General features: G+C 38.2%; 2 protein-coding genes across 6 annotated transcripts in view; one reads left to right on the plus strand and one right to left on the minus strand.

Annotated features, from left to right (window-relative positions):
- Window positions 1-1,636, minus strand: part of acad8.L (acyl-CoA dehydrogenase family member 8 L homeolog) — a 42,455-nt gene extending 40,819 nt beyond the window's left edge. The window contains exon 1 of one of the 3 annotated variants that reach the window (XM_018224289.2): window positions 1,476-1,636. Coding sequence is in view for 1 of the 3 variants with exons in the window: in NM_001086445.2 (NP_001079914.1) it covers window positions 1,006-1,111 (106 nt within the window). In the remaining 2 variants the exon portion in view is untranslated. Of the gene's footprint in view, window positions 1-894; window positions 1,134-1,475 lie in introns of those variants that run through there. The other 2 variants (XM_018224290.2, NM_001086445.2) reach the window with 2 other exon arrangements.
- Window positions 1,035-23,130, plus strand: thyn1.L (thymocyte nuclear protein 1 L homeolog). 3 transcript variants are annotated; one of them, XM_018225681.2, is made up of 8 exons: window positions 1,035-1,163; window positions 4,289-4,353; window positions 6,687-6,859; window positions 8,779-8,847; window positions 14,261-14,353; window positions 14,755-14,850; window positions 19,428-19,578; window positions 22,970-23,130. In XM_018225681.2, exons 1-8 carry the CDS (start codon window positions 1,132-1,134, stop codon window positions 23,014-23,016), a joined length of 726 nt encoding a protein of 241 aa, XP_018081170.1. In that variant the 5' UTR covers window positions 1,035-1,131; the 3' UTR covers window positions 23,017-23,130. The 3 variants fall into 3 exon arrangements, with proteins under 3 accessions (XP_018081170.1, XP_018081171.1, XP_018081172.1); XM_018225682.2 differs by lacking the exon at window positions 1,035-1,163 and adding an exon at window positions 1,237-1,385; XM_018225683.2 differs by lacking the exon at window positions 1,035-1,163 and adding an exon at window positions 1,261-1,426.
- Window positions 23,131-23,486: the final 356 nt, after the last annotated feature.

A 23,486-nucleotide genomic window follows, 5' to 3' on the forward strand; every position in this document is an offset into this window, starting at 1 on the left:
AAGTTGCTTAAAATAATATTTCTTTAATTATGCAAAAAATACTTTTTGAGTTGAAATACCATTTGATACATTTAAATACAAATCTGACTCATTGATTATGACTGTATAGATCATATTCCATTAAATTACCTACTTAAAGAGGAAATAATGGCGAAAATGTAAATATTAGCTTCATTATACTGAAATATGAAATTTTCTAAATACATGTGGAAAAAAAATCAAAACTGCCCACGCACACCCAGGCCCTCTCGAGGATACACTGACCCTGGTGCTAAATACAATCATTTATAAATTTTGACCGGTTTCTAAAATAATCAAATTACTCCTTACTGTCCCCCCCTCTCAGAATCGGTCTCTCTTTATGGAGGGGTCAGAAGTATGATTTTGATTGACAGTTAGGTTTAATACATCTATAGGGGTGCGCTCCTATTGCCTAGATGATGTATCCTGTCTTTACATGTTGTGTCAGCGTCAGTTATTTTGTTAGAGTTTGGAAACAGTTGTTTGAGTGTATGCTAATACATCTGCAAGGACTGTGATTCCCCAAAACTAGGGTTGCCATCTTTTCTGGAAAAAAATATCCTATATATTTATCTTTTTTCCCTATTAATAACAATGGGATCAACCATCATTTTTACCGGCCAGGTGGCAACCCTACCCAAAACATACATTAGATCATCAAATTGCCAATGAAAATCTGACATCCAACTCCTGCATGAAGAGAGAAAGGCGTGAAGAGAAAACTTGGTTCTTTCTGAAATGGTACAGAAATGTTAATGCATTATATTTAGACATTTCTTTAGTTCAGTATGATGAAGCTTATCTTACATTTTCTTCTTGATAGTTCCCCTTTAAAATACAAACAAGAAAGAATTCATTGACTAAGAGGGCTACCTTTATGCTTCAATCACGTGATCAAAATGGACACAAGTCATTGGAGCAAGGTCACTTTTAATACATACAAGTCCCGCTTCACTACAGACTTTCACACTAATAATCCCTTACGATCTATGCAGGAAGCAATTCGTCTAGCGAAGGGCAGCGTCCATTGGCCGGCAGCGCCTTTCAAACGCCGGGAGAGTACAGCTCCTGCTCTGTAGCACAGCGCCATGTTTAGAATCCCAGGAAGCGATGCACTACGGGAGATGTAGTTCTACGTCAATGTCAGTGCCATGAGGCTATGGTCGTAATAGACTACAAATCCCTTCAGTACAAGCGCGCGTTGGCGTTCTAAAACACAATTTCCTGCTTGGTCTTGAAGCCTAATGATAGGCTCTTCGTAGGGGGCACGTCTTAAAGACACCGTAATATTTATATAACGTATCTCCGTTTGGTTTGTTTTAGCTGGTCAAGTTTTACAGAGCTCTTCTTACAATTCGTCATTGGTAAAATCATTTTTTTTTTCAGCTCTGTCCATTTACCAGTGGTTAGTATGGATTGTGTGGGCACGACTACAATGAAATTTGTGTACTTACATTTATTTCAAGTAAATCCTTTTGGACACTTACTCCAAAGGCCTGGCATAGGCAACGTGTTTTCAGTTCTGATAAAATGAACGCTGGTCTCTACTCTTAGATTATGTTTCTTGTTGCTTAACCTTTCTGGTGGTCAGAATCCATCCTGCTCTTTATAGCTTTGATTGAATACTTTATAAGTGTCAAAGGGGCAGTTCTCCTTTATGGTGTAGTAGAGGGAGAGGGAATCCGCGCTCAGCCAATTAACTCTTTGTAGATGAATGCATCAATCCTCTTAAGTTGATGTACTGAACATCCAAAACTATTAGACTTTCAGTGAGAAAGAGGAGAGCACTCGAACGCAGATTAACTGCTTGTGATTAATATTTATTTAAGCTGCTGTACACGACATGTTTCGGGCTATAATTGCCCTTTCTCAAGTGTATGGTGTAGTGTAGACGGTGATATTCAGAAAGTGTGCAGTTGGCTTTTTGTGAATTTTAAATTATTCGCTTTGTTTTAGTTGTATTCTTTTTTTCTTTTTGTATTGCAGTTACTCTAATTTACCCTAGCGACCAGGCATTGGTTTGAAAGAGAGTCTGGAATAAAAATACAGGAATGGGACCTGTTATCCAGAATGCTTGGGTACAGGGGTTTTCAGGATAAGGAATCTTTCTGTAATTTGGTTCTCCATACCTTAAATCTGCTAAAAATAATATAAAAGGAATTGTTCAGTATAAAAATAAAAACTGGATAAATAAGAAAGGCTGTGAAAAATAAAAAAATGTTTTCAATATAGTCAGTTAGCCAAAAATGTAATGTTTAAAGGCTGGGGGGGGTCATATGTTGCTTTTGAATCTGAACTGCATACTAAGGATCAATTGCAAACTCACTGAACAGTTATGTCCCATGTAGCCCCCCCTTCAACTCGCTGACTAACTCAGAGTTAGAGAGCTGAAAAGCAGGAAGTTGTGTACTGTTCTGAACACTGTTTGGGCAGGCACGTTTGCGCATATCTGACTGAAGGTGATCCTGCCCAAAGAGAGTTGATGTCAGATTTGTCTAGCCCCATGTCAGATTTCAATGCTTTATCGTACCTGAGTAAACACCTCTAGAACCTCTCTCTGTTTGTTTAGGATAGCAGCTGCCATATTAGCTTGGTGTGACATCACTTCCTGCCTGAGTCTCTCCCTGCTCACTCAAAGCTCTGGGCTCAGATTACAGCAGGGGGAGAGGGAAAGAGGAGCAAACTGAGCATGCTCAAGCCCTGCCCTGGAGGTTTATGTTGAGAACAGGAAGTCTGATACAGAAGCCCATGTGTACACAATATAAGGAAAGAAATGCTGTGTTTCTTTTGACATTTGAGGACTACTTTGAGGGTTTACTGGTGTATTTATATAGACCTTTCTGATAAAGCCTACTTCATTTTAGCCTTTCCTTCTCCTTTAAATATAAAAATCAGTTTGCTTTGAAAAACAGATTCAATGTAGAAGTCTGCTGGAGTAGCAGTATTAAGTGGTTTTTTGAAAACATGTTTTCCCATGTATACCTTTAAGGACTGTCTTTGTGTGTTCTTACACATGCACTTTAGCAGTTTTCAGTCCATTGCCACGCTACACATATTACAGTTGGTATCCCCATTCCCCACTTGTGCAAGCAAAACATAAACACAGTTTGCTCATGAATCACCATTGTGAATGTGGCTTATTAGCACCCCACTGTTTATCAAATAATAGTTGCATTGCACACTCTCTACCTCATACAGTACTTTCAGGGTTAGATCTGTGCGGCTGTCACCTCCTCACTTACCGCTCTCAAGAAGGCATTGTGAATAGATCTCTCCATCATCCAAAAATATGAACATGATATTGACACATATTTTAAATGATGATGATGTGAATTATTTGATTCAAATTGAGTCTATTTCTGATGGCCTGTAATTTGGGGCTTTTTAGATAACGGGTTTCTGGATAACAGATCCCACACCTGTACATGTCATCTGGATTGACATGAGGGATAATGAATAACAAGTTTGAGCTGCTGGCTGTGAGAAATGTTACAACAATCATATAACGATAAATAATATTTACCTAAGCTTTAGTTTGCCTTTATGACATAAGGCTGCTGTCCATAGCTAGCAGTACGGACCCAACTGTGATTTCATGCTGAGGATGTGCAATCACAGTTGTAACATACAGTACCCTTTGTATAGGCCTGTGCTATAAGAAAATATTTTTTTGTTAAAGGAGAACCAAACCCTTAGTTATAAAAACCCCTAACCTACATAGACCCCCCTCCCTGCTCCCCCCCAGCCTAGGTGTTACCCCTGTTAAATGCCCCTGCCTCTTTACTTACCCCTCGGTGCAGATTCTGTGCAGTGGAGTTCACGGTCGCCATCTTTTTCTCTTCTGTAATCTTCGGGTCTTCTTCTGGCGCTTCTGCAATTTCCGTCGCTTTCGGCGCATGCACAGTTGTCGCGAACCAGAAGATTGCTCCGTTAAGCCTATCTCTTCCCAAAGATTACCAAAGAGAAGAAGAGGCGTCCGTAAACTCTGCTGCACAGAATCTGCACTGAGGGGTAATTAAAGCGGTAGGGGCATTTACCGGGGTAACAACTAGGCTGGGGGGAGCAGGGAGGTGGGTCTATGTAGGGTAGGGGGGTAGGGGTTTTTATAATTATGGTTTTGGTTCTACTTTAAGGCCTGGATTTGACCAGCCCTGTTATAGACACCTTTTGTGTATTTTCTTAAGAAAATCTTTTTATCACAGCTATAAATACACATTGAAATATCTGCACAGATCTGTAGGTTATTTCCTTTTTATATATATTTCAGGAAAAATTGCTGGATTCTGATCATGAGGCGGACTAAACGAAAGCGGGGAACCTCTCCTGTCTTGGGTGAGTACAAAATAAAGATGGCTTTTTGTAAGATAAATAGGTCATGTATATATGGTTCAGCACTTATTTGTGCTGCATAGATATATTGTGTAGCTACATATTTTATTGGGTGTATAGCATGCCATAGGCAAAAGAATTTAACCCCTTCTTGAAATATCCCTTATGCAGAAATAAGCTACATATAGTTGATGTGGCTGACATACGCAGGGCCGGATTTACATACTGGGTGCCCCTAGGCCCACTGCCATTCGTCACCCCTGTCCCCCCTCTTTATTTGTGCAATGGGGATTGGTGCATGGGAAATTTAAAAAATGATTGTATCTCCAGTGCATCCCCAGTGTTTTTGAACCAATAAGGGTGTGGTTGGGCAGCATGCCGCCCCCCTGAAATCCTGCCGCCCTCGGCCCAGGCCTAGGTGGCCTTTCCACAAATCCAGGCCTGGACATACGAATGATCTATGCTCGGAGGAAATGGTCAGCAGAACAATTAAGATGAGAAAGTTTAGACAATGGCAAAGGAAACAACTTCATATAAGTTTTTTAAATTTGTATTAAAACTGCATATACAGGTATGGGGCCTTTTATCCAGAATGCTTGGGACCTGGGGCTTTCCGGATAACGGATCTTACCATAATTTGGATATTCATACTTCATGTCTACTAGAAAATCATGTAAACATTAAGGGGCAGATTTATCAAGGGTCGAAGTGAATTCGAGGGAATTTTCGAAGTAAAAAAATTTTTTGGATACTTCGACCATCGAATAGGATATTACAACTTCTAATTTACTTCGAATTCGATTCGAAGTAAAAATAGTCCGAATATTCGACCATTCGATAATCAAAGTACTGTCTCTTTAAAAAAAACTTCGACTTCAATACTTTGCCAAATTAAACCTGCCAAATTGCTATGTTAGCCTATGGGGACCTTCTGAAAACTTTTTCCAAGTCTTTACCCATCGAATTAACATCCTTTGGTCGATCGATGAAATCCTTAGAATCGTTTTAATTCGATCGAATGATTGCCAAATTCGCTGAAATAACTTTGAATTCGAAGTATTTAAATTCAATGGTCGAATTTCAAAGTATTTTCAACTTCGAAATTCGACCCTTGATAAATCTGCCCCTAAATAAACCCAATAGGCTGGTTTTGCTTCCAATAAGGATTAATTATATCTTAGTTGGATCATGTACAAGGTATAATTTTTTTATTACAGATAAAAAGGAAATAATTTTTTGAAATTTGGAGTATTTGAATATAATAGAGTCTACGAGAGACAGCCTTTCCGTAATTTCGCAGCATTCTGGATAACGAGATTCCGGATAATGGATCCCATAACTGTATTAAGTCACACAAAAATGTCCAAAATTAGCAAAACATACAAATATTACAAAAAAAAATAAATAAAAACTATGGAGTTATAGGGTTTCTCAAAAGGCATACTTTCAAGACAGAATTGCCCCCTTTTACTGTAGTACCATTAAATTGTAGCTTTTTTAATGTCTTTCTATCTCCTTTCATATTAGAGGTTCATATTTTATATATATTTCATATTTATATATTATAAGTTTAAGGAATCTGTTGCCTCCGCTAAGCCTCCTGTCTTTTACTCATATTGTAAAATCAGCCAGAGGCATTTCAAGCAGCAAAGTAGTAGATATCGGTAAGCCATTCACAAGGGTGCCTTGTTTGCCACAAAGGAAATTAAAAAACAAATGAGTTCTAGGAAATGGTTTCCTTCATCCAAGCATAATAATTGCCAATACTTTTTTTTCTTCCAAGACCTTGACATTGATGCAACAGTGCTAAGCATTGTGTTAACTTACTGAGAAAGAAGAAAGTGTTTTAGCTATCTCATGGGTAAGAAGGGCTATGACACATGGGCTGCATTACCCACCACTTTTTTTCACTGGATAGGATTAGTGGACAGTGCCATTGTTCCCATCATTGGTCATTGCATCTAATATCAGTTAATACAAAGTATTTTAATAGACTCACGCAGAGCTTGTTGCCAGAACCCTCACTTGAGGTCAGCATTTATTTAGTGCTCCTTGTGTGTTCATTAGGGCAGTTTACATTCAGTGCTATTCAAAGCAGTGACAGACGGACATCAGTGACCAAAACACTTTGTGCTATTAGCTTACTGCAGCAAATGTTATGAAGGCAAATAATCATATCACTGCAAATATGCTTACAGTGAAGATCAGGTGAAAGCATCACTTTCTTGGCTACTTTTTGGGTAGGCAAATTGAACAAAGATGCTCTTATTTAGCAACCATTTCCATTTATGGCCTTCTTCAGACTTCAACACATTGTTTTATTTCCTTCACACAAGAACAAAAGGAGGTAACTGAAGGTGCAGAACAAAACAGTAAAAGCATCTCCAAGCACGAGAAACCTAAATTTGTAAAGCCTAACCCAAAAGAGAAGAAACAGCAAGAGGAGTACCAATGTTGGCTGATGAAATCAGAGCCAGATACCAGAATAGAAAAAGGAATGGATATGAAGGTAAGTGGACATCCAATAGAATTTATTTAAAAATAGAGAGATAGAGAAAGAAGAGGTTCTAAGCAGAGCATGTGTGGTCCGTGTAGTATGGTTAAACAGCTGTTTATTTTACTTGCTTAAAATTAAAGCATTATTTTACACCACTCTATAAAAAACCATGGTATTTCATTATGATTTTTGTTTAAGAATAGTTTTACAGTATAATTTTGCACTCATTAAATCTTATACAAACATAATGTCTTATACAAACACTTTGTTTTTATAATTTTATACCATGGCATTAAAGTAAAGATGTTTGCATCTAATTACATTTTTGACAACGCATTATTATTATGCTTCTTGGTTTATTATTTAGCAGTTTGTTACAGGTATGCTGACTGCATTATGGTTTGTACTCTTCACTAATAATATGTAAAAATTAGTGAAACTGATCATTTGTTTAATATATACTTGGTTCTTTTTGAGTTTCAAAAAACGTACTTATTTAGTTGCATACCTAATATATGTAACCCATTGAGATTACATGGCCGTAAGCTTTATGCTTACCCTATACAAATGTAACATATCTCAGAATATTTAGCATATCTCACATTCAAACTGATTACAATATTATTTTATTGTATTATAACCCTATGGTACACAGGTTATAAGGTACACAGCAATTTTCAAGCATTTTGTTTGTTTTACCTACATAATAACACGTCAACACATTGTTAGTCGTTTTGTATTCCCGTTTGCTTGACATGTGAAAGGGTGCCTTAAATAATCAGATGACATGAATAAAAAGAACCAACCTTCTCCCAGCGTGGACATCCCGAGAAAATGTGGATGCATACTTTTTCATGCAATACTCTTGTGCTGCACAATCGACTGTGCTTCCCACTCAAGTACATGGACAGCCAATAGAAGTTTAGAAGACAGAAAATGTCTCCATAAGATATTTGGAGTATTTCAGAGAAACAATATTACATGAATATATAAAACTGACATGAAAATTATGATGAATCATGAGGGTGCATATCATGTACCTGCTTGTGACTAAACCATAGTAGGGATGCCTACGAAGTCCCATTTTATTTTCTTGTTTTTTAATACATCTCTTGTGCTGCAAATATGCTTAAACTCTTTGGGTTCATGCTCTCATTGCTAAGCATGTTTATTCGGGCCCTTCTAAGTTTTTTTAAGATGCAGGAAACATGGCTCTAGCACTTGTAGATATTGGGATATCCAGTGTATTTGGTGAGAACCCACCAGGTTCAGAATGGCCCCCCGGTACACAGGGATGAAACCCGGTGGTACCAGGTAATTTTGAGACCCACAGCCCTTGGTACGTCTGTGGTGTAGCACACAGTGGGACTGGATTGCCATCTGCCAGTAACTGGAGTGGGTGGTGGGAAGTAGTGCAGGGGGCACGGCTTAACTCTGGTCTTCTCATGGGCCCCAAGTACACCAATCTGACACGGGAACCTCACCCCTACATAATCCCATTATAGTTGACCTAATTCAAGGCCACCCTGTTTACAGCATTGGGCTGTTGTAGCAAGGCAAGAGTTTAGAATCTACTGTGTTATGGGGTAATTTAAGAGACATTATATTTGGAGACTTGGTGAGCAATACATTATAAAAGTTTGTTTTATATTAAAAGGCACAAATTAACACTTCAGAGAGTAAAAATGTAGCAAAACTGTTCATTTTATAAGGCATAACTATTAGGCTAAAGCCATGTGTTGTTTTTTCTACGGGCAAAATGGCAGTACTGTGGCAAGTCTTTGGCTTCAGTAGCATCCACCTATCACTGTGCATACAGGGTGGTTCCTGTGTGCTCAAAACAGGTGGGTGTCAGTGTCCGAGAAAATGCCATATAAGAGTCCTATTTGCAAATCCATCTACCTGTATATGTGATCTTTATTTTATTTTAGTTTGGAATTGAAGATTTAATGGCACAGCCCAGCCAGACAGCTTGCTGGGATGGGGTCAGGAATTATCAGGTAAGTCCAAGCAAATAAATATCAAAAAAATTGTACAGACTATAATGTTTATTTTAAATTTGAGATAACGGACATCTCAGTAGGTTACTAGAAAAAAAACACATACTACATGCACTCTAATGTGAGCTAATGAAAAGAAGTATTGCTGTGCGAGTCTGTTACATTATATATATGAGAAAGATGCCATGATGTGACCCTCGGTGACAATGAGCTGGCAGGTTACTGGCTCATTGGTTTTGATAAATTCCAGTCAAAGAAGTTGGTCATGACCAAACCTTTTTTACCCATGAGCCACATTCAATTGTAAAAAGAGTTTGGGAGCAACACAAGCATGAAACCATTTCCTGGTGGTACAAATAAGGGCATTGATTTATTATGCACTGGCAGTCTTAAGGAGGCTCTGTTTAGCAGTTCATCTGGTTTTATGCAACCAAAAACTTGCTCTAAGCCAAGAATTCAAAATTAAGCACCTGCTTTGAGGCCACTGGAAGCAACAGTCAAGGGGTTGGTGAGCAACATGTTGCTCACCAGCCACTGGATGGGGATCACTACTATAGGGGCATTTAATCCTCAAAGTAGAATTTTGCCTAATAAAAGAAATTGTAATTCTAAGGAAACTTCCAAGATACATGAATTACATCTTCATGGTTTTAAAGTTATGTGTAAATGTAACTGGTATTGAAAACAATATGTGCTTATTTCTTCTACCCTGGCTTTGACTTTTTAAACAATGTTCCCAAAGTCAGCGCTCCTTCAAAGGTATGTCTATTTCCTTATAGTTCCTGGGTGCGCTTCAACTCTGATTATCAGTTCTTTGACCCTTGCCCGTCCCTACCTTCTGCTAGTTCGCTGCCTGTACCTACATTTTCCTGTTACTGACCATTTTCTCTGATCCTGTGATTGGTTTTGACCTTGGCATGTGTCCTCGACCACGCTTCTTTTCCCCCATTCTTCCTGTCACACATTACAGTTTCCTTGTCTGGTTCTCTCACTTAAAGACCTGGTGGCTTCCGAGTAGCAGAGGGCTCCTCCATAAGTGAAAGGCGGCTGTTATAGGCAGAAGTGTGAGCCATGACTTACTGGAGCCTTGGCGTGGGTTCTGGGTTCATACGTGAAAGCTGCATTCTATAAATTGCATCAAAAGTCAGAGCCATCATAGCAGAGAATAGAAAGAGAAAGACAAACACTGCTTTCAGTTGCAATTACATTTACAGATAACATTAAAACCATTTAAAATTTTTAATGAATGTATAATAGAAATTTCAATTTCTTTTATTAGGCAACATTTTATTTTTGTGGGGTAATCCTGTTGTTCATAGCTTGTAAAGAGAAAGTATAAAATAATGCACATCACATGTATTTTGTGTAAGTACACTATACATAGGGGCCAATTCACTATGGGTCGAATATCGAGGGTTAATTAACCTTCGATATTCGACTAGGAACTTTAATCCTTCGACTTCGAATATCGAAGGATTTAGCGCAGATAGTACGATCGAAGGATTATTCCTTCGATCGAACGATTAAATCCTTCGAATCGAACGATTCGAAGGATTTAAATCAAACGATCAAAGGAATATCCTTCGATCAAAAAAATTTAGCCAAGCCTATGGGGACCTTCCCCATAGGCTAACATTGACTTCGGTAGCTTTTAGATGCCGAACTAGGGGGTCGAAGTTTTTTTTAAAGAGACAGTACTTCGACTATCGAATAGTCGAACGATTTTTACTTCGAATCCTTCGATTCGTAGTCGAAGGTCGAAGTAGCCCATTCGAAGGTCGAAGTAGCCCAAAAAAAACTTCGAAATTCAAAGTTTTTTTTACTTCGAATCCTTCACTCGGAGTTAGTGAATCGGCCCCATAGACTGACATAAATTATACTATTCTCAAAGCCCTCCAATTTTCACATTAATGATTTGCATTCTCTGTATTTTCATCTATCCCTGGCAGAGGGCAGTTACCCCAGATATATGGCAGTGTTGAAAGCCCCCTTGCATATGCCTTCTTTGTGGCTACTGTTTGTTTGCTGTTTTTGTTGGCACGTGTATTCCCATATGCTAATCATTTACCAAGAAAATTTATTTTAGAAACTAAATAATTCACAGTAATGCTGGCCACACAGTTGAAGAACTGCTCATTTGGCCACCAGGAGGGTGATATTGGGTTGATCCAATTGTTGGGCCCTACTGTTTATGTTCGGCACAGCACAAATCTAGTTGGAGCCAAGAGTCTAAATGTATTAGTAAGCTTTTGCATCTTCTTTTATGCCTTGCTGACTCAGGCCTTCTGCTATAATTAAGAGCTATTAATGGATGCCCAATTAACTAGAATTTAGCTGCATAACAATACTTTGCACATGGTAAATTACCTGACCCATGCAACCTGGGAATTCAGGGAGAGGGAGGTTAGAGAGTGCATCTGGCACTTATTTTTGATAGATATTCATTTCTAATGCACAAGCAGCAGGTATTTGTGATTAGTATCATGTCAACTATTATATAATTTTGGCACCCAATAAAATATTTATAATGTAATCTAGCATTTATGAAGGGAAAATATCAAGGAATAATTTGAGGTTGAAAAAAAAGAGTAATGTCTAAAATGTGGTTTCCTGCTGAAGCCGTTATAGCCACTTTCTATCTGGAATAGTGGTTTAATTAGACAGCTGTCATCTACCTTGCTCTTGCAAAGCAGTAGTACTGTCATACTTTATAGAACAGATACTAGTCGTCTTTATAAGCCCATTGTTCACATCATTGTCACAGAGGTTTTCTGTTCCTGAATAGATTTACAGCATTAAAAGAATTTCGCGCATGGTCATAGTTCTTGGATATTTAATAGGTTATTTTATAAAAACGTAAAAGAAAATACGTTATTTTGCCCTATTGAGCTAGGCTTTAAAAGCAAAGGACCTGGATGTACAGGAATGTGCCAAGGGGTCATGCAGGGGCGTAACTATAGAGTTAGCAGACCCTGCAGCTGCAGGGGGGCCTAGGAGGTATGTGGGGCCCCAGAAGGCCCTAATTAATGAGCACTTTTCAAGATATATTGGTAAAACAGGTCAACCTCTGTATCAATACCTCTGTATATATGTGTGGCATTCTAGAAAATATCTTAATATGGCCTCACATACAAAATACATGTTTTCAAGATACAGACTACAGAGAAGTACTTATGTTATAGTCAAGGAACAGGCATGGAAAATCCCTCTCATGGCAGATTGTAACTTGTTCAACCACACATCCCTATTGCACAGATATCTAGAGGGTAATATTTAGGAAACCCAACAAAAATTCAAACAGGATTCAACAGAATAATTTTCATATTGTACATAAGAGGTTCTAATTTTGGTGAGAAGCTTGCCTCCGAACCTTGCTGCACTTTCCCAGGGTGGTAAAAAGACCCCCCCCCCTGAGAGCCTTCCATTTTTTAAAACAGAAATTAGTGTTAGTAGTACAGTTGTGCTCTAGTCTGTGTCTGCATTGTATTATTTAATACAAAAATAAATTTCATGTTTGTAAAGGTTTTTGTCAGTAAAGCACTGTGCCCTTTTTATTAATAACTAATATCTAGCATCCGGTTTAATACCTATATTTAGTTTTACTGCAGTATATAGTAGAGTCCTCCATCGGGTCAGCAACCCACTGAATACCCTCTATATGATTGGGACTTGGACGGATTATTCTTATTTCCTGGTGGCCCAGGGGTACCCGATCTTCTGAAGTGTGGGGGCTACAGGTGTTGAATCCAGGGGAAACCGTGCAAAATTTTGTCGTAATGGTTAAAACCGACCTCCGTGATGTCACTTCCAGTCCGCACGGCAAACACTATGGGGAGTGAGTCGGGTGAAAATCCATGGGGTTGCGAAGGCGGGTAAGCGGGTCTGTGTCAGGCTTGGGGGAAGCAGGTACTGGTTGGGTGCAGGTTTTTAAAAAACAGACCCTTGGAGGTCTCTAGTATATAGTGTTATTTTTTTGCTTAGGAGCACCCATAGGTAATTTAACCTTATTCAAATACCCCTCTCTGGTGGCATCATGAGTTTGATTTGTGTGTGTAGTTTTGGGGTGTTATTGGGTGGTAAGAGGGGTTAACCAGTTGTAGTCTCAAGCAAATCATGTGTGGAAGAATTTAAATTGTCATGGTTGGGGTTGTCTTCTATCTGGACAAAAGATGCCTGCAAGGGGATATGATTACTGTTTACAAGTACATTAGAGGGCATTTTAGACAGCTAGCGGGGTGGGTGGAGGGGGTGTTTGGTATTTTATATATAAAAAAGAACAAAGACCCAGAGGCCACACCTGTAGACTAATGGAACAGAACTCATTTGAAGCTGTGTAGATGGTTCTTCACAGTGAGGGCAGTGAGGACTGTGAAATGCCCTGCTATGTGATTTTATGATCGCTGATTCTATTAATGTCTAAGCAGGCCAATTTAGTATAGTAGCCTAGTTTTAAAAATAGGTTTATATATAATTTCTCCACAATGCACTCGCAGACATAGCTGTTAATAAAATATTTTTTTATGAAATACTTTTACATCTATTAATTTCTATTCTACATGGATACTATCCTATTGTCAAAATGATAATGTGAAAATATTTTATTATCGACTATATAACATAGTTACAAAGTGAGTTAGGTTAAAAAAACACACACAACAATCAAGTTTAACCTTAAGTCTGTATATGTCAGTGAGTGAATTGTATATATATTTATTTGCATTTCAAAGGTGAGTGCCGAAACAAATGCTTTATATGGTGCACAGCACTACTTTAAAAATATTACAAGCATTAAGTCACATGCCAATGCACTCCAAAAATCACTTTTGCTTTATTAAAAGGAGACATATTATTGATTTTGTAGGCAATAATGAACAATACATAGTGCTGGTTTTACTTGGGGCTAAAAATTAATATCATCTTCAGAATATGCCCCTTTATTGGAGCTCCCTGCTACGGCCCCTGTCTAAGTATCAGATGAGGGGTGGGCATATCCCAACAGTCCGTGCCAGAAGCACTGTAGAAGGGGGATAGCAAATCACAGCCCTGCAGTCAAACATGCAAACAGGCTTCAGTTCCCTATCAGGACAGACTAGTTGCTGGTTGATTCCTATCCTATATGTGCAGTGTGCTGAATGCCACCAGCTCCCCTTCACAGCTTGGGAAAAGAGGCAACAGGAAGTGGATGGGCGAATCAGTATTCGATAAATCAGTCTGTATCACTACATTAGTACTGTAAGTACATTCCTTCTATATTTAAAGGGTATAATACACTGGTACATTTTTTTTTTCACACATGGGGTTATTTGCTAATATACAAATTTATCTCATAATATTGATTTCAAAAAACCCACAACCACACATTTGTGATAAATATTGCACTAAAATATCATGTTTTCTTACCATCATATACCAGGCACGTAACTTCATGAGAGTAATGAAGATTGGGCAGGAGGCCTTTTTCTATCACAGTAACTGTAAAGAGCCAGGAATTGCTGGCATTGTGAAGGTGAGTTAACTACTGGTTAATGATTTTGAATTTTAACCCGTTCATTAAAATTATGCCATCTTAAAAATGTTGTCTAGGATTCTTACAGTTGTACTCATCCCTCACTTCCATTTGCATAAAATCACTGACCAATTGTCTTTGCGTGTGCAAGCATTCCATAATCCATCTATATATCTTGTCAAATCTCAAAACTGTTCAGTAGAGTTGCTGTAAGCCTACGGGTCATACATCCCGAAAGTCCATCCTTGTGTTGCCCATGTGGTTCATACTGATCGTAAACTGCAGTTTGCATTCAGAAACAAGTAAATAATTACATGATTCATATTTAATTTCTTGTAATGTGTGTGTTAAATACATGGCTGCGATTAATCTGTATTAAAAATATTTCTGATAACCTTTAGATTGTAAAAGAATCTTATGAGGACCATACTCAATTCGACCCAAAAAATCCACATTACGATGCCTCTAGCAGCCCGGAAAATCCTAAATGGTCTATGGTGAGTATAAGAATCTTTTATATTCAAGTGCAGATATTTATTTATGTAGAGATTTGGAAGATATATTGCTGTGCTTGCCATATAACCCAGGTCTTTGCTATCTTCAGATAAGGTATCATATACAGAGGGAAAGAATGGACAATGAGGCAAGACCAAGGGGAAAAAAGTGAGCCATGCGCTGAAAAGTAAAGAGTACATAAATATCAGGAAAAGGGAAACAAATTCTAGATGGGCATAGACATGGAGATCTGCTCATTTAGCCCAGCATGCAGGCAGATAGTGATGTTGGCACTGTGGCCAAAAATCTGATTATACCGCAGGAGTATGGGGACCTGTTGCCACATCATCCAACTTTCGGCTTGGAGACGGTTGGTCAGGCAGTCCAGACCCCACATACATGAAAAGTTAAGATGCCAGCTGCTCTTGAGGGACCAATTCAGCAATTTTACCTGTTTATTGCCAGTTTAACAAATCCTTTCTGTTGAATGTCTTCAGCCTCCAAATTCAGTAAACTCTACTCTGTAATATATGTCAACAAATAGGAGACATGAGGGCTGATTAACAAACATGGGTGAAAATAGACTGGCGTAGAACAAAATAATTGCTTCAGATGCACTTTCTAATCCTTTTTAATCCTTAATCCTGTTTAATCCTTATTTCTCTATATGTCTACCCAGTGATATTACTCAACCTAGGCATGTGAATATTTTTTATTCTCTTCTTTCTCATGTGATGTCTCAATTTAGCTTTTCTGCCATCTAGTGGGTGCACGACATACTGTACTTTTATAATCAGCACATGAAGGCACAGCATTGTTAGGCTCTGTGTGTCACGTGTTACTACAAAATTTACGTTTTTGTTTAGAAGTAGAAGTGTTTTGGAGTAATTAAAAACTAAGTGACAGTGCACTTACGCAACACTGTTTTAATCCTAACAAAGTCTGATGGCAATTTTACTTTACTGCGTTTTTAAATATATAAAAACTATTAGCGCTATACAGTGCCCCACATAATGTTTGGGACAAAGGAAAATTTTTCTTTGATTTACCCCTCTGCTCCTCAGTGTAAAATTTTAAATTGAACAATTCAAAGTGCACATTCCAGACTTTAATTTAAAGTTATTTGCATACATTTCAGTTTTGCCGTGTAGAAATGACACTTTTTATACATAGTCCCTCTCATTTCAAGGCACCATAATGTTTGGGACAAAGTAATGGCAGATATATTAAAACATTCATGTTTAGTACTTTGCAATGACTGCTTGAAGTCTATGATTCAAAAACATCACCAGGTGCTGAGTATCTTCTCTAGATACTCTGCCCTACTGCAGCCACCTTCAACACCTGCTTGTTCTGGGGTCTTGTTTCCAGCTAGCATATGGAAGACATGCTCAATTGGATTTTAATCAGAATTTTCCTTTTTTTTTTTTTTTAAGAAAATCCCTTGTTGCCTTAGTAGTATGTTTGGGATCATTATCTTGTTGCAGGATGAAGCGCCATCTAGTGAGTTTGGAGGAATTTACTGGAACTTGAGCAGATTAAATGTTTCTATACACATCATAATTCATTGTGCAACTGCCATGAGCAGTTACATCATTAATGAAGATGTGTGCCAGTACCTGTGGCAGCCATACATGCCCAAGCCATAACACGCCCACCATCATGTTTAACAGATGACATGGTATGCTTCTTCTCGTAGGCAGTTCCTTTTTATCTCCTTACTTTCCTCTTGCCATCTGATACAGGTTGATCTTGGTCTAGTCTGTCCATATCACTTTTTTTTCAGAATTCTGCAGGCTCTTTTAAAATCTAAAATAGAATAATGTCATCATCTTTTAACTGTTAAACCATCTTTGCAAGACTACGCACATGCTCAGTGTGGTCTGGGCTTCAGTTGGGAGGCTAAGCTTAGGGATCATCATAAATTATCAAAACATCACAAGTCAAATAATTTCTGCCATAGAAGCTGATACAGCAAGACTGATTAATAATAAGAATATGGGAATATGGGTACTGTTTTGTCATGTAATCTAATGTGGATTTTATAGATTTTCTAATTAAGATACAACCTTCAACTCTAGAGAACCAGTGGCTGCAGCAAAATAATCCTTTAAAGAGAATCCCAGTTTATCTGTTTAAATCTGGCTCCATGATCTTTGTCCCTGCCACAGGAGTTGGAAACATTAAAGGGGATGTAAAGGCAAAAATTAAATCCAATACGAATCTCTACACAGTAGCCGAATGCTCTAAAGGGAAACAAAGATGTATGAGAGATGCATAGCTGGGAAGTAAGATGGGGGAGGGGTTCCCCCCTTATGTTCAAAAGTATGATTGTTTCCCTGCAGAGCAGCTAGGGACCGTCTGAAGTTTCTTATCCTAAACAAAGGGGGAATTTCACTGCATTTCAGGTTTCTTATAAAAACGGTACACATTTTTTAATAAACTATATTGGAGATAGATTTCTTTTTCATTAAAGAAAGTAAAAATCGGATTTTATTTTATTACCTTTACATCCCCTTTGAGTACTTTTTTCGCAAACTGTAATCTGGCCACCCTGTTTTTGTGGCTATCTAGTGGTTTGCCTGCCAAGACCAGGGCCGGTATTACAGATTTACCAGCAATGTAGTTGCTGGTAAATTTGTAATACCCTTCACAAAAGATCTTGGCCCTTCGCTGGAAACATACCTTTTCTCTGTCTTCTGGCCATTGCGTGATGTGGCCCTTTTGTGTAATGGCTCTGCCCCTTTTGCATCACGATTCACCCCTTTTGTTTCCACCCCCACCACTGTCCCTGACAAAGACACATCTACCTCCTGAAGAGTGTTTCAGATCTGTTGGACAGGCGTTACACATTTGGACAGGCGTTACACATTTGATTTTGGTAATCCTAAAGTTTGACTGATGTCTCTAATGGTTTTATTCTTGTTTTTTCAGCCTCACAATACAGTAGCTTCCTTGACTTTTATTTTACACAGGTTTTCACTTTATGTTGAACAATGGCAACAACAGTACATACTCCAAATGGTAAAGGCAAGCCGAGGTATCTTATCCCTGCACTAATGAACAATGCAACACACCTGAGTAATCACAAACACTGTGAAGCCAATTGTCCCAAACATTATGGTGCCCTGAAATGAGAGGACTAGGTCTAAAAAGTGTTGCAATTTCTACATGGTGAAACTGAACTGTTGCAAACAACTTTAAATTAAAGTCTGGAATGTGCACTTTAATCTCGTCTAAATTGTTTGATTTAAAATTTTACACAGAGGAGCAAAGAGGTAAATAAAAGAAAAATGTCTTTGTCCCAAACATTATGGAGGGCACTGTCCTACAGTTACTAAACCTATGCTTCTATGATGGGAGTCCTAACCTGTTGTTGCTCTATAACCAACTCCTTTACACAACGTTGCTTTACAAATCACTATTTGGTTCATTAGAACACTGAAGGGTGTAGGTCCATTTTAAGAATTGCTACTGAGAGAGAATAAATACATGCAGATTCCCCCATGAGTCCCCTGACCTGAATGGATTCTATTCTCAATCAAGTCTCGTTAGTACCCTGACCTTGAGGTAGAACCACCTGATTTGTTATGAGAGCAGTTTTTATTTTTCTGTGGTGTGGAGTGGAACGAGATCTCTATGCTCTCCCAATGGTAACTCCCATTTGCGCCCGTAAAATGCGATTTCATTTGTTCGGGATTCTGACTCTTGGTGAGTTCAGAATCCATGGAGCTTGTGTCAAATAAACGTTATCTTTTTTACCTAAAGTGGTCTCCAGTAAGTGAATTTTAGATTGCAATGTCACATTTTTTATTCAATGTTGCGCCTCTATTTGGAAATTTAACACATCTTATACACACGGTCTTAAGCTTCATAGGTTTGCACCAGAGAGCTCACTATGCACTATAACAGGGGTATCCAAAAGGTAGATCGGGATCTACCAGTAGACATTTAGCTGATGAGCAGTAGATCTCAAGACACTGTCAACAAACAGCTTGTTGAAATCACCCTCCTGTTTCATTCTTTTCATTCAAATATTTATTATGTTACGATCACATAAGAAATATATTTTTAAATATAACAGTATAAGTTTTCTCCTTTATCAATATCTAAGTAACATTTTCCATAAAACCAGTGGCATTACTAGATGTTACCCACAGCAAAATAATTGGAGGGGCCCCCAAACTCTCCACAGGTTGTCCTGTTTTACCAATAAATATTACAATTACTCATTAATTAGGGCCTCATGGGGCAGCCGCAGTGTCTGCCTACTCTGTAGTTATGCCCCTGCATAAAACAGAATGCTAACAATGTTTTATGGATGTAGATCCTAATAGACTAAAGTAGACTTTGCATTAGTAAAGTATGGGCACTTCTGCTCTATAAACTATTGGATCTATAATATTCCACTCAGGTAAACATTTCGGCACTTTGATTTCTGGAAATGCTGCCTTTTCATGCTATTCTTATTGTGTATTCACAATAACAGCACCTTACTTTTTATAGTATGCCATGGTATGTATTTAGCCAAACCTCCATTTATTGTTTGTTACCAAATGAATTATTTCTTCCCTTTTAGGTGGATGTGCAGTTTGTACGGAAGTTAAAGCGTTACATTCCCCTGGCAGAGCTAAAGAAGCTTCACCTGAATGACAAATCATCAGGGGGCCCACTAAGGAACATAGCCTTGTTTACAAGAGCAAGACTGTCTGTGCAGCCTTTGACACAAGGTGAGTTTAAGGACCAGTAACATCAAAAAAATAAACTGTTTTAAAGTAATAAAAATATAATGCAGTGTTGCCTTGCACTAATAAAACTGTTGTGTTTGCTTCAGAAACACTATTATTGTTTATATAAACAAGCTCCTGTGTAGCAATAGGGACAGCCATTCAAAGGAGAAATGGCTCAGGTTACACAGTAGATAGCAAATAAGCTCTGTACAACATAATGGTGTTATCTGTTATCCACTTTTAAACCTGTCCCATATAGCCTTTTTTCAATTTCCGCTATTGCTACAGAGCAACTTGTTTATATGAACTATAGTAGTATTTCTGACACACATCAGTTTTACCAGTGCAGGACAACACTACATGATATTTTCATTACTTTAAAACATTTTCATTTTTTGGTGTTACTGTTCCTTTAAGAGGAAGGATAAATTATTGCATGCAGGTCAAATATTTGGTAGGAGGATGTCCTAAAATGTGTACCATAAGTATATCAATGCATGGCATGCAGATGTAACAGATTAGGGAGGAACTCCGTGGTGCGGCTCGAGCCGACGTCCCATGCAATAAAATGCATGCGCATTTTCATCCGACAGTCGGATAAAAATGCATGCGCATTTTCATCCGACAGTCGGATAAATGTAGTTCTTACCTGCGATTTCTCTTTCACTACCTGTATCTTCAGAAAATCCAACACGTCGCATGGCGACGTGTCGGCTCGAGCCGCACCGTGGAGTTCCTCCCTTATATGGCAAAATGTTGCATTTCAGGTCTCTACAGGAGAATATTGCCTATTCATATGTGTAAATATTCTAGAACTTAAGTTAGTTTGCCTTGAAAATTAACCCTTAAATTAATTGTTCAGTGTAAAAATAAAAACTGTGTAAATAGGCTGTGCAAAATTGTTTTCAATATAGTTAATTAGCCAAAAATGTAATCTTTAAAAGCTGGAGTGACCAAATGTCTAACATAATAACCAGAATCCAATTTTATGCTTTACAGCTCTCTGATAGGTTACAGACTGGTAACCAATCAGTGACTTGAGGGGGGTGCATCTGACCTGCATGCTAAGGATCAATTGCAAACCGCTATGTCCCATAAGTTGCTAACTCAGAGAGCTGAAAAGCAGGAAGTTGGGCTCTGGCTATTATCTGGTCACTACAGCCTTTATAGATTACATTTTTGGCTAATTATATTAACATTTTTTTTTTATCTAGCACAGCCTTTGTATTTACCCAGTTTTTATTTTTACACTGAACTCTTCCTTGAAAACCAATATTCTTGCACATTTTCTGGTGGCAGGATATACAGCTGAAGCATACACCGGATATATCAAATGTGCAGATGATGAAGGGACCAAAGGCCCTTATAAAACAATGGCTTCTTGATAGTGCTGCTTTTAAAAGGTCTGTTATGTACTCTGTATAAAACTGGTTGTGGTATAGAAGTACAGAGAGCTCTATGCAAAGACTACTTTTACAGGGGCCAAAAATGTAACATGGCTTCGGATGTACTATAAAGGCGTTGTTCACCGTTAAGTTAACTTAAAGGAACAGTAACATCAATACTAACAGGCCGGGAGGGTCTCAGGAAGAATGGGCAAGAGGCGCAAGATCTGTCGCTAGGATCGTATCCTCTGCCTCCACACTGCTCTGGCCTTCAGCAGGGATCCAGCAGCAGGAAGCTGCAGGCCCGACTCCCACTGCTGCCCGGCCCCTGCTCCCAGCACCTGCACACAGCAGCAGTCTCTAAATGGACGCATCCCCTGGACTCGCGCATGGCTGCACAAACCCACACAGGTGCAAAAGAATGCTGACAGTGGGACATGGCCTGCAGCTTCCTGTGGAGCCCCGCCAACATCGCCTTCCTACTGCTGCTCATGAGAGGAGGATGAAGAAGAGCTGGAGAAGGAGATGGGGCAGAGGACCCGATGTCAGTGAATAGCCAGGGAGGAGAAATCGAGCGCTGCAGGATGGATGGTCGCCCTGTTCCTTTTCTGTAGAGGACAGGAAGTGGAGTTTCTGTAAGTTATTTCTTAATAAAGGCTTTGCTATTTTAAATTTGTCTTGGTGGGTTTTTTTTTCCGTTGTACTCAACAATTTTTTTTGTAAAAAATGTTGGTTACTGTTCCTTTAAGTAAATTATAGAATCGCTAATTGTAAGCAACTTTTCAGTTGGTCTTCATTTTTTAGAAAGTTTTTTAATTATTTGCTTTCTACTTCTGACTCTGTCCTTTTAAATGGAGGTCATTGACTCCATCTAAAAACAAATGCTCAGTAAGGCTAAAATATTTATTGTTATCGATACTTTTTATTACTCATCTTTCTATTCAGGCCTCTCCTATTCATAGTCCAGTCTCTTATTCAAATCTGTGCTTGGTTGCTAAGGAAATTTGGACTCTAGCAACTAGGTTGCTGAAACTGCAAACTGAAGCTGCTGAATAAAAACGAAATAACTCAAAACACACAACAACAACAAATGAAAACCAATTGCAAATTGTCTCAGAATATCCCTCTCTACATCATACTAAATGTTGATTTAAAGGTGAACAACCCCTTTAAATCAGTTGCTATATAACAAATGTGAGCTAGAACAATCGAATTGTTGCATGCAGACAAATTAAAAAATGAAGACCAAATTAGTTTGTATAAGACATATTGTAACATACGGAAAGTTAATTTAAGGGGGTTATTTATCAAAGGTCTAGTTTTAGACTTGAATGTGTGCTTATTAATGAAAAAACTCTAAATGTAAAAAAGTCAAATCAGTGCAATTGGAAGGGGGGAGGACTCTACTACTCTAATTGATCACGTTATTGGCAAAAAAAAACCTGAATATCATGAAGGCTACAAACATCTTCAAATGCGTCAAGGGACCTCTGCCATTGACTTCTACATGACCTCAACAGGTTTTAGCTGGAGTATTTTCAGATTTGAGCTATTGGCAGCTACAGAGCATAATACATCTCGAAAAATGTGTTTCTTTTTAACCCAAAAAATCTAGTTTTTACTGAAACTACCCTCGAAAACTGAAAATTTTTCAGGAAAACACAACTCAACCTTAAATCAATCGGCCCTTAAATGTGATCTACCGATTTAAAAATACAAGGTAAAAGGGAAAGCTTCTGCATTGTGATAAAAATGCGTTCTGGAGGCTAGTGTTTTGCACGTGCATTAGTAAAGAAAACTTAGTCTTCATGAGATTAGCTGGAGTGTTGGTGGTGAGATATTATAAAACATAATTGTTGTTTAAAAAAAAAAAAAGGATGCTTCAGGCTAAATCCATTTGAATACCTTTTGGTCAATTACGCCCATCTTATTGTTGAATTATTTTAAGTAAATAAATGGGGGTTTTTTTCACTATAAATGATCTTATTTGGTTTGTCTTTGCACAGATGAATTTGATTTTATTTTAAAGTTAGAAGACCAGAAGGAAGTGTAAGGTTTGCTAAAGCAATATGAACCCTCGCCAAAGTCACCTGGAGGAACATCATTCCATTTTCTGTTAAACTGTAATGTATCTTTTTTTTTTTTTTAATAAACAAATAGTACACTTTGTAAGTTTCTTTGAAGATTTCTTAAGAGCACATGTTGTTTTCCTCCCATAACTGTATTTTCATATATCAAATCAGTTTTAAAAGATGACCAGTTTGATACATAGTTACATCATTTTCAATTATTTATCATAGGGATATTCATAGAGGGAAGCCATAACTCTCATATGGTAACTGCACACACATTTTCATTTTGTAACCACACTCTCTAATTAGTTTTAAAAAGTGTCAAACAAGTTCCTTCGTGCGGGCTTACTGGGTACCATTTACTAACACTGGGCAAATTGTTACCAGCCAGCACTAAAGGGAATTGCCGGTTGGAAAACTTCGATTGGGGAAAAAAATGCTCACAGATTTC

The sequence above is a fragment of the Xenopus laevis genome, chromosome 7L (genome assembly GCF_017654675.1).
Source record: "Xenopus laevis strain J_2021 chromosome 7L, Xenopus_laevis_v10.1, whole genome shotgun sequence".
NCBI lineage: Eukaryota > Metazoa > Chordata > Amphibia > Anura > Pipidae > Xenopus > Xenopus laevis.

Bases quoted from the DNA above. Each gene is read 5' to 3' on its own strand.
- thyn1.L (XM_018225681.2), top strand. From the start codon at position 1,132: ATGCACTACGGGAGATGTAGTTCTACGTCAAT. The intron at 1,164-4,288 runs GTCAGTGCCATG...TATATATTTCAG, and splicing joins AGATGTAGTTCTACGTCAAT to GAAAAATTGCTGGATTCTGA. The intron at 4,354-6,686 runs GTGAGTACAAAA...CCTTCACACAAG, and splicing joins GGGAACCTCTCCTGTCTTGG to AACAAAAGGAGGTAACTGAA.